The following is a 14,762-nucleotide window of genomic DNA, read 5'->3' on the forward strand; positions in this document are numbered from 1 at the left end:
TCCATAACAGATTTATAGTAAAAAGGCAACCCCCTCAAATATAGAAAAGCCTGTGGCATAACCAAAGGTCATGCCAGTTTGGAGAACAGCATGTTCATAAAACCATGAATTATGTGCCGCTGCACTGACAACCTGCATGTGAGAGCGGTAATTTAGCAGGGCTTTTTTTGAAGTGCCGCTCGACATGTGATTTCACCTAGAATGTTGGAGCTAACACTGGGGAGGAGGAGGGTCAGCAATGTAGTCATTTGGTTTAACTGGAAAAGATTATTGAGCCTTTTGGGAAGAACACATGTTTGGATGCGCTGAGGGGGCACTTCAATTATGTCATGATTTGTCTTGTGGGGAAGGTTTAGCGGTGGGGTCAGGTGGACAGTTGGATGTAACTGGTCGATGGTGTCTGCTGGAGGGACGGGGGCTTAATGAAGCGAGTGGGCCGCTGTGCTGCTCGGCCGGTGGGATATCCGCAGCTGTTAGCCCCTCTGATCCCCACTGTGTGGCAGAGGGAGGAAGTACCCCACCGTGCTCACGCTTATTCAATAATTGATCCTGTCACTTGGCCCTATGACTCCCCTTAGAGAAAAAGAGAGAGAAAGGATATGAGTGGAGTGGGGAGATGGTAAGGACTGAGGAATGAGAGCTTTAAAGTCAACATGAACTCCAAATTTACCCTAATATATAATTATTATGTACTCAAGATGCAAGATGTGCTCATTTTCGCCCCAATTGATGGATGTTGACCAGAAATATGTATTAAGAAAGTTAATACTAACCAATATGCAAGAATCTATTTAGAGAATGTTTTTACTTGTAAGTAATGTAGCCTTTCGAAAATGCTGATAAACATCAATTTCATAAAGGTTATGACAATAATAGCAAATAATGATAGATTTTATAAGGGTGAACTAGACCTTCAGCCCTCATCTGCCCTTTTTAAAACTGCTCGTGGTGGTCAGATTGCTCTCTTGGAGTCGACCGTGATCTGACTCTGATGAGGAGCATCTAGATCTCTAGATATAATCAATTTTTTCCTCATTGAATCTTTTGTTTCACTTGAATTGATCACATTTATAGAAGTGAAATGCATCATTCTGACATTAAGCGCTGTGCTGACGTCATTTTATTATCTATAATCATTTTTGTATCTGTCTATTTCTGTCTCTATTTTCCTTCTCTCATCCACCCGGCTTTCAATGGATTGAAATGCGATTCATTTCTTTCACTCAAAAACAAAAAACACATTATGTTACATAATGTGAATCGTATCACATTTCATTGCAAATCGTGCACGGTTATTTTTTAAATGTTTTCCGGTAAAACACCGAAAAATTAAATATGGGGGAGTAAAGTTAGATGTTTGTGAAGAGAGAAACGAACCTGATTCTGTTTCTGATATCTGAAATGTTCAGCACCAGTTTTTCTCGAAGTTGGTCTGGTAATATATGCGTTGTATGTACATATATTATAAAACTAAAATATTCATACACTGAAAGGATGTTTGTCTTAATGAGCATTTAGCAGAACTAATGGCCCAAAGACCATATTAACTCTGAGAACTGACTTATGGCAACGAGGAGAGCCCGTTGCCACGGATACCGCTGTTTTTTCTCTCTCTCTCTCTCTCTCTCTCTCTCTCTCTCTCTCTTTACTCTTTCTTACACTGTAACGACTGTAGTTTCTCTCTCTGTGTCAGTCCATGTGTTTTTCAAAAATGTATCTTGGTTAACTCATAAAAGCCAGGATTATGTGATTTAAGATTAAACTTTGACAACTTGTGGTAAGCCAGTGAGTGTGATGTCAAATACATTTTTAGGTCAAGGACTGCATTTTGGAAAAAACAACACCTCAGTACGTCCTTTCAGAGAATTACTGTTTGTTGTGTTTTGTTTGTAGGATAGAAAAATCTGAACGCTGCTAAAACTGAAGGCATTTTCATTAAATAAATGCCAAATTAGTCATTTGGAAATATCAAAGAACAAAATGACCTTAAGAGAAACTCTCAATTCTTTTAACTGCCTTAATATGTCATCTACTTTAAATGAAGAAAACAAATCTTCCTAGATGAAAGCTTTGAACCTGTATTTATGTATCATATCTATTCATCTTTCGGTAGAATATTCTATTATATATTCTTTAAAAGCCTGGTTTGCTGTACCGTTTACAGTCTTCTCTGTTTACTTCATACTTTTTTTATTAAATAACCCCCTAACGTAACCTTATAAATTATAACCGAATTATTCATTAGAAAACATTGTCCCCTTGGAATTACAGTGTATGACAATCTTCAAACTTTTTGCATTCAATCAAATCACAGAATATGAATGTGAATAACTAATTTGAGAAAAATGTCTGAACCTTATAATTCCAAGGCAATGATATATTTAATTTTATTGTAGATAAATTACGTTGCTCGTGCCAGTGAGTTGTACAACCCACTCAAGTCTATTGAGCTGAATGTAATTAAAACAAATAGAGGGTGACTTCCCGAGAGATCTGTCCTTCAGTTGCCTGTTCCATTTGTACTGAAATATCTCTGTCTTAAGCAGATTTGCACTCCTTTATTTACTGAAACTGTTTTTCAACCGCACACACACATACTGGCAGAAAATGGCCAGTGCCCACGCTTCAAAATCCAACGTTTTTCTGCACCCATGCAAATCAGACTGTGAACTCAGTCATCACGGGTCCTTAGAACATCTTGCAAACTTGGAGGAAGTAGCTTTCATTTGAATGAAATGTTGTTGGACAATTCTTTTTAAACTGCAATGTTTAGAAATACATTAATGCAACATGACCTCAGTGCAAAACACTTGGATGTTTAAGAATAAGTGTGTGGATTCCTTAACCTTCCTTCTCAACTCCATTTGAATACATGATCCTGGCCACCATAATTGCCAACTGCATTGTTCTGGCCCTGGAGCAACATCTACCCGGAGAGGACAAGACACCCATGTCAAAGAGACTTGTGAGGACACACACACATATATTCTCAAATTTTGTGTCTCCCTTCTCTCTTTCTTCTGTTCTTTACTTCCTCTTGCTCTTTGTTCTTGACTTTAGTTCTCTTTATTGACTCTCTATGGCTAATTATTCTCATGGAAAGCGTTTTTATATTTTTTTTGAGGAATGCTTGTTTGAAAAAAGACATTTGTACTAATTTTACTAAATTATACATTATTTGCGGCTAAAACCACAGGACTTGCTTTAACACTGTTGTTTAATAATTGCAAACATCAGGGTAAAGTTCTTATTCTCTTTCTTTCTTTATTTTTAGGAAAAAACTGAGCCCTACTTCATAGGAATGTTTTGCTTAGAGTCTGGAATAAAAATCATTGCTTTGGGATTTGCATTCCACAAAGGCTCGTACCTGAGGAACGGCTGGAACGTCATGGACTTCATTGTCGTCCTGAGCGGGTAAGTGACGGGTGCAAAGACAGCTTTTCTAACTTTGGTTTGGAGTTTGGTTTCATGACTACTTTTGGTAGGGTTTTTTCAGGTAAAATTGTTCGCTTATTTGGGAGTTTGTAAACATTTTGCACCACTGGTCGAAAGGTCTCCTGAAATAGAATGCTTTACATGCTACTCCTGTGTGCTGTTGCGCGACACCGGATTTGTTGGTATTTGCTGGACTTATATTCTAACCCTTAATTTAATCATATGTGGTAACTCTCAGACAAAACTGAGTGGCGAAATGAACAGCACTTTTCAAGCACTCCATCCCCATGAACAGATATTGCCTTTCCGCTGTCAAAACAGCAGTTTCAAGAGGAGTGCTCCTCAAGGGAATGACTTCTGCGATTTTCATTTCCAAAGTAAACCTCAATTTGCTATCCTGAGAGAGGAGCATAGGCCATTCATATCAGTGCTGTTATGTTCCTTACCGGTTTTTCAGGGCAGAGAGTAAACAAATTCCATTTTTAACTTGAAAGTTAAAACCGGATTATTTTATGTGACTGTGGAGAGTATTGTTACTCTGGTCTAGGATTTGGCACGGTACAGTTGTAATCTCTTTGTTTGTGGTGAAAATCAAGTTTATAATGTTTATATGGTGTTTTTAATATGCTTTAAGACGAACCGTCACATCAACACAGTTGATCGAGTGGATCAGGCTGTCTGAGTGATAGATGGATGACTTGGTGCTGAAAAGATAGTTACATTCAAGCTACTTTAAGCCATGAGGAAATTTTCATCACAGGAATTATTTTTATATAACGTAAAGGGTGACTAATAATAGTGATTTATACAAAAAATAGCATGAATATGGAGATGCAAGGTTTCGGAAGCATAGCAGCGATTTGCTGTTTTGATGCTCAAAGATGAGTTTTAAATGATACAATTGTCGACTACAGGAAGTTACTAACGTTGGCTGAACAAACAAAGCACTTGTAAACTAAACAGACCAGCTTTTCTGTGTGTGAAAATGTTGTCAAACACTCTTGCTGTCTTCCAAACTGGTTAACATTTGTATTGTTAGTAAATATTTCAATTACAATTTTCATTTATTAAAGATAAAGGTAAAGATAAGGATTTTTGGGAGGATCTATTGACAGAACTGCAATATAATATACATAACTGTATCTTCAGAGGTGTCTAAAGACCTAACATAATAAAGCGTAATGTTTTTATTGCCTTAGAATGAGCTATTTCCATCTACGTACACCGTACATGGAATTCGCCATGTTGTTTCTACATTAGCTCTAAATAGACAAACTGCTCTACAGACAACTTTTGTTAAAGCCTTTTCTTCTTCAAAAACGTGACGATATTTTAGTCATGTGTCAGCCGCCATAGTGTTTCGAAAGGGAGGGGGCGGTGTGAGCTGTTGGTTGGTATTCGCAACCTCACTTCTAAATGCTGCCAAATTTCATACACTGGCCCTTTAATATCTATATATATAAAAAACATATGTATTTAATGAGGTAAGCACTGTTTTGCCATATGGCTTTCTGTAACATTAATTGTAATGTTGTACACATTTAAAACTGGCTTATACCCTTAGCCTAATAGGATCTTAACCCAAGGTTAAGTGTATTGTTAAAACCTGCGGAGGGAAAAAGATGAATGTGTGAAACACACACACACACACACACACACACACACACACAGGGCAATGTACGATATACATAAAATATTAATGGCTGTCATAGTGTTAAAGTACAAAGGGAGATGGGCTTCTTAGAGAATTTTACATGATTCCAGTTCACTTTCATTATTGATGAGCTCTGGATCTTTGTCTGGTTTAAGAGAGGAAGAAAAACAAGAGGAAAACTTTAACCTATCCACCGCTGAATCTGACGAGAGACTTACCGCTGAAACATTGCACTCCAGCACACTTGAGTAATTATTTTAGAGGCCACACAGGAGCGGCGTTGTCTCGTAATATTAGAAAACAGGATTGGCAAGGGCAAAGGGTGTAATTAATATACTGATTGAACATCTCTTTCAATTGACTCAGATAAAGACTTAATATGCCTCTCAACACAAGCGTCATGTGCTCCTTGGCACTTAAAGGGATAGCTCACCCAAAAATTCTCACCCTCTTGTCATTTCAAACCTGTAGGATTTTTTCTATTTGTGCTACACAAAATAAGAACGTCGGTAATCGAACAACAGTTGAACCCATTGATTTCCATTGCATAGACACAAAACCAATGCAAGTCAATGGGTCCGTCGATGTTCGGTTATCAACATTCTTGCCCACTAAACTGGTTCTGACAGGTTTATATTTACTCTCTTAAGGATATGTCATGCCATTTGTAATCTGACTTTGTTCAGAAAGGTCAGAATCCTTAACCAGTGCTTTTTATTTTGCTTTTGGATTTTGATGCATGTGAAGGAACTTTAAGAGCTGACATTTAAGAGACATTATTTTCTTTGGACGGGACAAATGCAGTATGTTGGAGCAAGTTTTTCAGACATGAGCTGACTATCTCCTGTTCACCTTCATATAACCTGTCCGTGTTGCTGAAACGGAGAGGTTGTATTTCATCAAAGTCGTTCAGCCTCATTAAGAGTTGAGTGAAGATTATAAGATTTGGTGGTATCAGAAGATGAGTCATCATCTCTCATTAGACTTTAATGGAGTCATGTGCGTACTGAGAAGACAGGGAGAAGTAATGGAGAATTAATGAGAGAAATAAAGGAAGAGGACAGAACGCTCATCAGATGTGTGATATCATTCTTACTTCATAATATTAAGCCATCCATTAAAGTAACATTGTATACTGTACCTATTAAAGGAGCAATGCGGATATTTTAGCGGCATCTTACAGTAAGGTTGAGAAATTGAACCATCGGCTCATTCCACCCCTCCCTTTCGAAGCACTACGGTGGCTGTACAGAACTAAGATATCGTTGCGTTTTTACTTCTTTGCCAAAGGAGATAACACATTTATGAAACGTGCTCTGTAGAAACACGGGACCCACGGTGTATGTTGATAGCTCATCCTAAATGTAATAAAAACATCACGTTTCCCTATGTAAGGTCTTTATACACATTTATACACTTTATACATTATGGTGTAGTATGTAATCTATGTAATCTTGGTTTTGTCTTTAAACTTTCTGGCTGCATGTCTTGGCCAGGACTCCCTGGGAGAAGAGTTATTGTAACTCAATGGGACCTTTCCTGGTTAAATAAAGGTTAAATAAAAAGACATTTAGATGGAAAAAACGATATTTTATATTGCATTTATGTCTGTCCAAAAAATGCACATTGGACCTTTAATCCAAATGTAAAAATGAAATCACAATGAACAACAATTTAAGCACTTATTATCCTTTTCATATTTTATTCCATATGCCCAAGTTAACATTTGGATATTAATTGTAAGATAATAAATACTAAATGATAATGCTTTTTAAAGTGTTATTCAATTGAATTGAATTTTTTTTGTCATAAGCATTATTGTACAAAGTATATTTATGCTGTGTATATGTATATGTATGTGTGTGTACGTTGTATGCAATTATTTTTGTCGATTTTTTTATCTAATATAAATAATTATTAACAGTCCTAAAGACAACCTTACACAACATGTTCACAACACATTTTAATTCCATAATGTGCAAAAACAACTTCGAGAATCATGCATGGTACATACATATAAAGAAATGAAACATTTAATCCTATGTTGACTTTATACACAATGTTGGATAAGCATGCTATTGGCAGCCATATTTGTGATTGTTGCATTTAATCCTTTGCGTTCAAGATCCGTCCGCACGTCCTCGTGTCATGGCATTCACAGTTATCCAAGCACGCGGGCGTGTTTTTGTGCCATTTATCGTTCCCCTGCTCTTGAGTGCGAGTTAGCAGCGTTGTGTACAGGAAGCACAGATTAGCGCAGTATGGTGGCGTTGTACAGCAGTCTGATTGTATAGTCACTGTGAGTAGGTGGATAAATGGGTTGCCAGTCCTTCCTTAAAGCCTATTATCGGCTTGCTCAGGACTCCAGTCATTTAAATGCAAATGGAGTCTTTGCAAACCTGGGTCTGGTTGCGAGTCAACATCCAGTGCCCAGAATCTTGGGGAATGAGAGCACCTCATCCACAATGGCGTTAATAAGCACTGGTGTCTACCAGTTACCCGCCCCCTCTTTAAGCCGTGGGCATAGTGTACTCCTCTCACACCCTGTGTCTGTGCCCGTGTGTCGCTGCCAAACACACAGCACTCTCTCAGGGAACCTGATAAGCAGCCCTCAAAACCACCAACGTCAGCGTTCGCTTCTGTTTGAAACCTTTTGATTTTAAATATGCTAATGTGTAAAACGTGACAGTAAATGTAATTTATATGGACATATGTATATTCATCGATTTTAATCAGAATTCCTGTCATCAGCTTGCTGTGCCTCATAATCAGCCATTAAATACCTTTGTTATAATTATATTTAAAAAACAGCCTAAAAAAACTCAAAATTAGCTTCCTTTTCCCTGCGATAGGTAACAAATATAAACAAATATGCAAACGAGATCTCCCTGCTTGCCATAAGCCCAGCGGTAGCCTAATTATCATAAACAGCTTTTGATTAATTGAAAGATCAGTTTAAATGGCCCACAGTGGTTGACACTGAAGGAACCACGTCTTGCGGAGAAACCCTGGCTTCTGACAGGAGATATGAGTTCGTCTGGAGCATGTTGTGCTGCGGAGGTGTCCGCGCTCTAACAGGACAGACAGCTGTCATCCGTGCACGGCCCCCCGTTGTTCTAGCAGGGCTTTACACCCACGCTATTTTTAAGAAGCGCTTGGCTAGAAGGGACAATTGTGAAGCGGTGACGAGATAGCTGGAGAAAAAGATCTTGTCTTAGATTTATCACAGCGCATCAGTGACAGGCTTGCTGGAAGAAAACTTGGTTGATAAATTCATAATGAGGAGCATCCTGAAGACACCATCAGCTGGACCAGGAGATGGATTTTAGCTCCTGCTTTGGGAGAAATATGGGCTGCATCTAAGTTTAGATATATACACACAAATTAAATACAAATATTGCTTTTGCAAGCACTTGAACTTTTACAAGCACTTGTTTTTTGTAGTCTTCAGTAAGCATTTGGGAGTATTAAAGGTACAGTGTGAAACAATTTTGCTGTAAAATATCCAAAAACCACTAGGCCCGTGTTATATATTTTGTTCAGCTGAGTACTTACAATATCTTAAATGTTTGCAACTACTTGTAAATCCTGAGAAAATTGCTATTCTAAACAGTGACACGGGCTGTGCAGTCAATGGTGTCTTATCCGCTTTACCCTTTGTTACTGCCTTTACTGACCGCATGACAACATTAGTGTCTAGTATCTAGTAAGCCACTAGCTTGTTTCGAGCAGTCACTTATTAATGGACCAAAATTATAGGCAACGTTTATAAAACTTTATTACTTTACCTCATCCACTTTCTCGTTCCTGTCTGAATGATGGCCATCAGCGGTGGAATTGAAGACAACAGATCCCATCATTCCATGCTCCTTCACAGTGTCATCAAGCTACGCCATTGTTGTTTGATCGTAAGCCCTCTAGCAGCTTTTTTTACTAACTGTAGCTTTAAACTAATAGTTCAACCAAATGAAAATTCTTTCATCACTCATCATCATGTATTTTCAAACTTGCATGACTTTCTTTCTTCTGCAGAACAAAAAATGTGGCTATTTTAAAGAATATTGGGAACCAATCAACACAGGACTTCCATCACCAAGACAATGTTGTGGGAGACACTAAATCAAATCTCGCTAAACCAAAGTGAACGAGAACATAGATGTGAATACACACGAGTGAATGTGATTTTTTTGCGTTGAGTTAATTACAGTGCCTGTCTGCTAGCCGCTCTTTAACCGCAACACGTGACCGTGCATAACAGCTTCTGGTGGATAATGTGATCGCACAGTCTATCATTACCTCAGCTGCTGGTGTAAGAACAGCAGACTGCAGCTTCGACTATGAGACGTAGATGATGCAGTGAGCAGGAACAGGGTGAACCTCTCTGACACCCTCAGCCTGTCCATGGAGAGAGAGAACATGTGCTTAGTTTCTTTCTGTGACTGTGACTCATTTTGTTGAAGCTGTTGTTTGAATCTTGTATTTTCCAAAGTGCTTTAGCGAATTTTGAAGACGGCTTCAAAATTCAGTTTATATATGACTTCTGTTTGTGTCTGGGAATGTCAAATCTTTTCAGTTAGTTCCATCAATAGTTCAGACTATGTTTACATTTTACTCTTATTGTATTTCAAAAGAACAAGAAAAACATAGGCTTGTAAATGCATGGGGTATTGTGCGGTCAGGAATTGGCCATTCAGACATTTTCGTTTGCTGAAAGAGTTCATCATCCTTACAATGTGTAGGCAGGTACTGTATTTACAAATGAAAGGCAAAATTCCTGCAAAAGGTTTAGACGGATACTTGATTCTTAAGAACTGGGGGCAACCCGCTGTCATTCGTTGGCTCTGGACCAATCAGCTGTCAGCTTGATTGATTCATGTAGACAGAGTCGGTGGGCTGAGGGGATGTGAGAGGACTTCATCTCCTGAGGTTGTCTTTTGATGTATTGGTAATGTTTTATATGGTGCTCCAGGTTTTTATTTGCTTTGTTTTAATGTCTTCATGTTTGTATTGTCTTTTTGTATTGATGTACATTCTTATCAAATAAAAAAGAAACAGAATTGTTGACATATAGTGGAACAATGTGATAAATTATATATATACTGTATACTTTGGAGAGAATACAGTATATAAATATAAAACTTGCTCTAGAAATGCGAAGTCTTTTTACATCCACTTACTCTGTGAAACCAAATACGTTCGCCACCTTTTTATATAATGAAATGAATGAATGGTTTTGAATTGATTTTTGCTCACTAGTCTTTTAAAAGCGCAGCCAGCCAGACATCTAGTTCGACATCTCCTCATCATCAATTTGCTGAGTGATGATACCGTGGTCAAGTATTCGAGAGTGACACATAGAGTGTTTGCATCAGAGAGCAGCAGCTGAAGTTGGTCTGTGATATTGTAATGCGCTCGTGCCAGTGCTGTTTGGAAAAGTGTGTAGGCTGGTGTTTCTCGCCAGCAGCTGTTATTCTACCAATTCTGGATGAATTGTGACTTCAAACAAGATTTTCGTAAATGAATGGCCATGAATAGTCATGGTTGATATTAAGTGAATATTTTCACAATGTCCTCAATTCCTCTTTTTTTAATAGTTTCGAAGTTTTAGCCCTTAAAGTGCACCTAAATATGCTCCAAATATTGTCAGTACCCTGAAAAAAGCTGTTTCTTTGAACATCCAGTGGGTCACCTCCTGGGGGCTGCATCCATGCCAAAGACTCTGTGGTCTGTATGAGTCCTAATGCCCCAGTGTAGTGATGAGAACACTATATTGTAAAATCTTTCGGATGAGATGTTAAAACGAGGTCCTGACTCCCTGTTGTCATTAATGATCCCATGGCACTTTTCGTAAGCGAGTAGGGTTGTAACCCCAGTGTCCTGGCCAGATTCCCTCCACTAGCCCTTGTCAATCATGGCCTCCTAATAATCCCCACCCTCTGAATTGTCTCTCTCTCTCTCCTCTCCACCTAAAGCTGTACTGTGGCAGCCGTCGCATGCTGGACACTGGTGATATGATATGATTATAAAGTGCTTTGGGTGTACAGCAAAATACAGTAAAGTGCTGTATAAATGCTTCATTCATTCATTTGGCTTCAGTCCATGTTGAGTTAGTTTCATCAATGAAAATTACAATACTAGTACTAGTAATAGCTGTTTAGAGACTGTACTCTTAAAATTACAATATACATTTACATTTACATTAAGTCATTTAGCAGACGCTTTTATCCAAAGCGACTCACAAAGAATTCAAGCAGCAATAGTACAACATGTAAGTTAGTGAGCTAACTCTTAGTTGTGCAAGTGGCTAACAGTGGTGGATACTTCAGTTTTAAAGTTAAGAGCCCCCTGGTGGCTTTAGAAGTAACAACTGTATTGTATTTTTGGTGTATCTTTAAGAAATGATGTTTGAGACCATCAATACCAATCTAAATGGGCATTTCTCCACACATTACAAACTGTGTGGAGTTTTTACACCGTCCCTTACCCATCCCTTTTCTAATTTGCACTTAGTTTCAAACAAATGCTATACAATGCTGGAGTGTTCTGCTTGACTGATTTATGATTGAATTACTAAATACAGTAGTCAACAAAAAAGTTAATCAAAGTTGTCCTAAGACAAGAATGGGTATTGTTCTCGTCTTAGGACAACTTTGATGAAACTTTTTGATCCACTTCAAATGTTGACTACTGTAGATGCTTTTTTCCTCATTGTATGACGTTTCATGACAATTTAAAGGGGAAGCTCACCCAAAAATCAACTCTGTGTGATTTCTTACTCACCCACATGACGTTAAACATGTTTTGAGAACTTCCGGCATCTTTGGAGCACAAATAAAGATATTTCGGTGACATTCGAGAGATTTCCAGACATCATGGTGTCAGTTTTTGCCATGGTCCAGAAAATACATTGATAAATTGGTCCATCCGGTGCATAATGGCTCAGTTGAATTTTTTTTGAAGCGCCGAAAATACTTTATGTGCAAAAAACAAACCAAAATACGGACTTGAATCTCTAGTCCATCTTGTCAGTGTATGGCGTGCGTTCACTAGAGCACTTCTTCTTCATCTTCTTCAATAGAGGCAAGCCTCATGCGGCGGTTGGCGCACAAGCCTAATACGCATGCGTCAAAGTGTTAAGAAGTGAAGAAGAAGTGTTCTCGTGAACATGTGCCATACACTGACGAGACAGAGGAGAATATATCGATTGAAGTCTGTACATAAAGTATTCTCGTCGCTTCCAAAAATGTTTTTACTGAGCCACTATGCAAGGATAGACCAATTCAACGACGTCTTTAGTACTTTTCTGGACCTTGATAACAACTGACACCATGATGTCTATGAGCCTGGAAATCTCTTGGATGTCACCTTAATATCTTCATTTGTGCTCTGAAGACTCTAGAAGTTCTCTAAACATGTCTAACCTCATGTGGGTGAGTGAAAAATCACACATTTGATTTTTGGGTGAACTTCCCCTTTAAGTGTGTGTACTGTAGTTTGCTGTGCCTTTTTCCGCTTTTCTCTTGCTCTATGTCCAAAAAAACTATTGCACTTCACCTTTAGCAATAAAACCGCCAAAAGTGGGTTATAACAGTACGTCTTTAACCTTGTGTGAATCCGCTCTTTGGAGGTGTTAAAAGTGCCATTTCTGGATATTTTATCAGACTCGTGGGTGGTCTCCACTGACTTCATCATTACCAGAACCTCCTGTTTTATTTCTGCTTCAGATAATTGCTTCTGTCCAGCATAGACTGCAAAACTAGCATAGCGATTCTGATAGCCAGAGGCCTTCAAAAGAGACTAAAATCAGTACAGTCAATTGCACACTGTGTGAAGTAAACACTCAAAAGAACAAACCCTGATGTTAATGGTGTAGAAATGCCAACTCATCATGTCTCCCACATTTGATAACAGACAGATGCTGCCAACATTATGTCTTACACCTTTTCCTCCAAGGAACAGCCTGCCATATCACCCTATAGCCCAAGACTGGTTGATCACGATCACTTGGAAAACTAGGTTGCTGCCTGAAGAGGTGTTCGTGAGACCAGCAGGGGGTGATCATCTTGTGTACTGTATGGGTCCTAATGCCCCAGTATAGTGATGGGGACACTATACTGTCAAAAAGCACCATCCTTCGGATGAGATGTTAAACCAAGGTCCTGACTTTCTGTGGTCATTAAAAATCCCAGGATGTCCTTCGAATAAGAGTAGGGTGTAACCCCAGCATCGTGGCCAAATTAGCCCATTTTCCCATATATATCATGTCTTCCTAATCATCCCGTATGTACCAATTGGCTTCGTAACTCCGTCTCCTCTCCACCAATAAACTGGTGTGTGGTGGGCGTTCAGGGGCAATATGGCTGCCGTCGCATCATCCAGGTGCATGCTGCACATTGGTGGTGGTTGAGGATATTCCCCCCTTCAATGTAAAGTGCTTTTGAGTGCTATATAAATGTAACGAATTATAAGGATGTCCAAAACAGAAACACGTTACATAATACTGTAGAAAGCGGGATGAAGGAATTTAATTCAAGACCTTGCGGTGCTCATGCTAATTGCTGTCCTCTATTTTAAGTCATTTGGGTAAACAAGTTCCTTGAGGACATCGACCTGTTCCCGGGCCAGTAATTTCTCCTTCACTGTACCCTGGCACACTGACAGAATGGGTAATCAGAGGCTGAGACACTTTATCTCACTGTCTGTCTCATCTTTCTCTCGCTTTCTCCCACTGTCTCCATCCGGTGAAGTGAGCCCTTGTTATAAGGTCTAAAGATGATTTTCATATCAATATTTCAATTTCATCAACACTTTCTAGTAAACCAAGACGTGCTTTTAGTGCAGAGACTCGCTGTCAATGGAAAAGCTCTTAATAAACATTGTTAGGTTGAGGGGCGTATTATTGCACAGTGCTGCGGGATGCTTGATTCTAATTGGTCGATCCCATTGTTCTATTCCTATATTCTACTCGAGACATCTCAATTGTAGAATTATCCATTGTGTTAGGCTGCTATGTTCTTTTTCTTCTAAAGGAAGAATAAAATGGAATTCTTTCATTCATTTATACATGTATATTAACTGTGGTGTAAAACCAGAAATAGTAAAATGATAATTAGATGGAATTAGCATTTGTTTCATATGATATCTACTGTAATCTTAATCCTATAAATCATCAGATGCAATGCAGATTTGGCCTGGAGGTTGCTATGGTGAGAGCAGGGGGGGTGTCATAGAGCCAGATGGAGGGAGAATTTCCCCTGCTGCTGTGCGAAGTTGATTTTGGAAGGAACGTTTCAACCTCGGATGAAGAGAAAACTGACATACTTTAAAGTCAGCGTGGGGTAGTCACGCAGTAGTGGGGATTCTCGATAATCCAGAAATATTGTGAGTTTAATACATTCCAATAAGCACATCAGATTTTCAATTAATCTCAGAATCTGACCCTCACATCGGTGTTGCTACGGAGAGGGATGCTGTGAATTTTCTTTTTAAATTAAGCGTGAAGAGAGGCTAAAAAAACCTATTGGTGTTACAAAAGCTGTGATGTTCACACGTTGTTGGATGCGTCGTAGACTTTGTTGCTTTGCACCTTTATGTCGAAGCATTCATGAAATGCGTGAGTCAGTGTACCAGTGGCAGCCTGAATATTTACTCCTGATCATGAGAACAAATGAGG

General features: G+C 38.8%; 1 protein-coding gene across 1 annotated transcript in view; it reads left to right on the top strand.

The window, feature by feature from the left end:
* Positions 1-14,762, top strand: part of cacna1ea (calcium channel, voltage-dependent, R type, alpha 1E subunit a) — a gene marked incomplete at its 5' end in the record, with an annotated part of 76,724 nt that overhangs the window by 23,076 nt on the left and 38,886 nt on the right. The window contains 2 exons of the mRNA XM_079466642.1: positions 2,860-2,965; positions 3,275-3,414. Coding sequence (XP_079322768.1) covers positions 2,860-2,965; positions 3,275-3,414 — 246 coding nt within the window. The remainder of the gene's footprint in view (positions 1-2,859; positions 2,966-3,274; positions 3,415-14,762) is intronic.

This window comes from Barbatula barbatula, assembly GCF_947034865.1.
Source record: "Barbatula barbatula genome assembly, chromosome: 11".
NCBI classification, from domain to species: domain Eukaryota; kingdom Metazoa; phylum Chordata; class Actinopteri; order Cypriniformes; family Nemacheilidae; genus Barbatula; species Barbatula barbatula.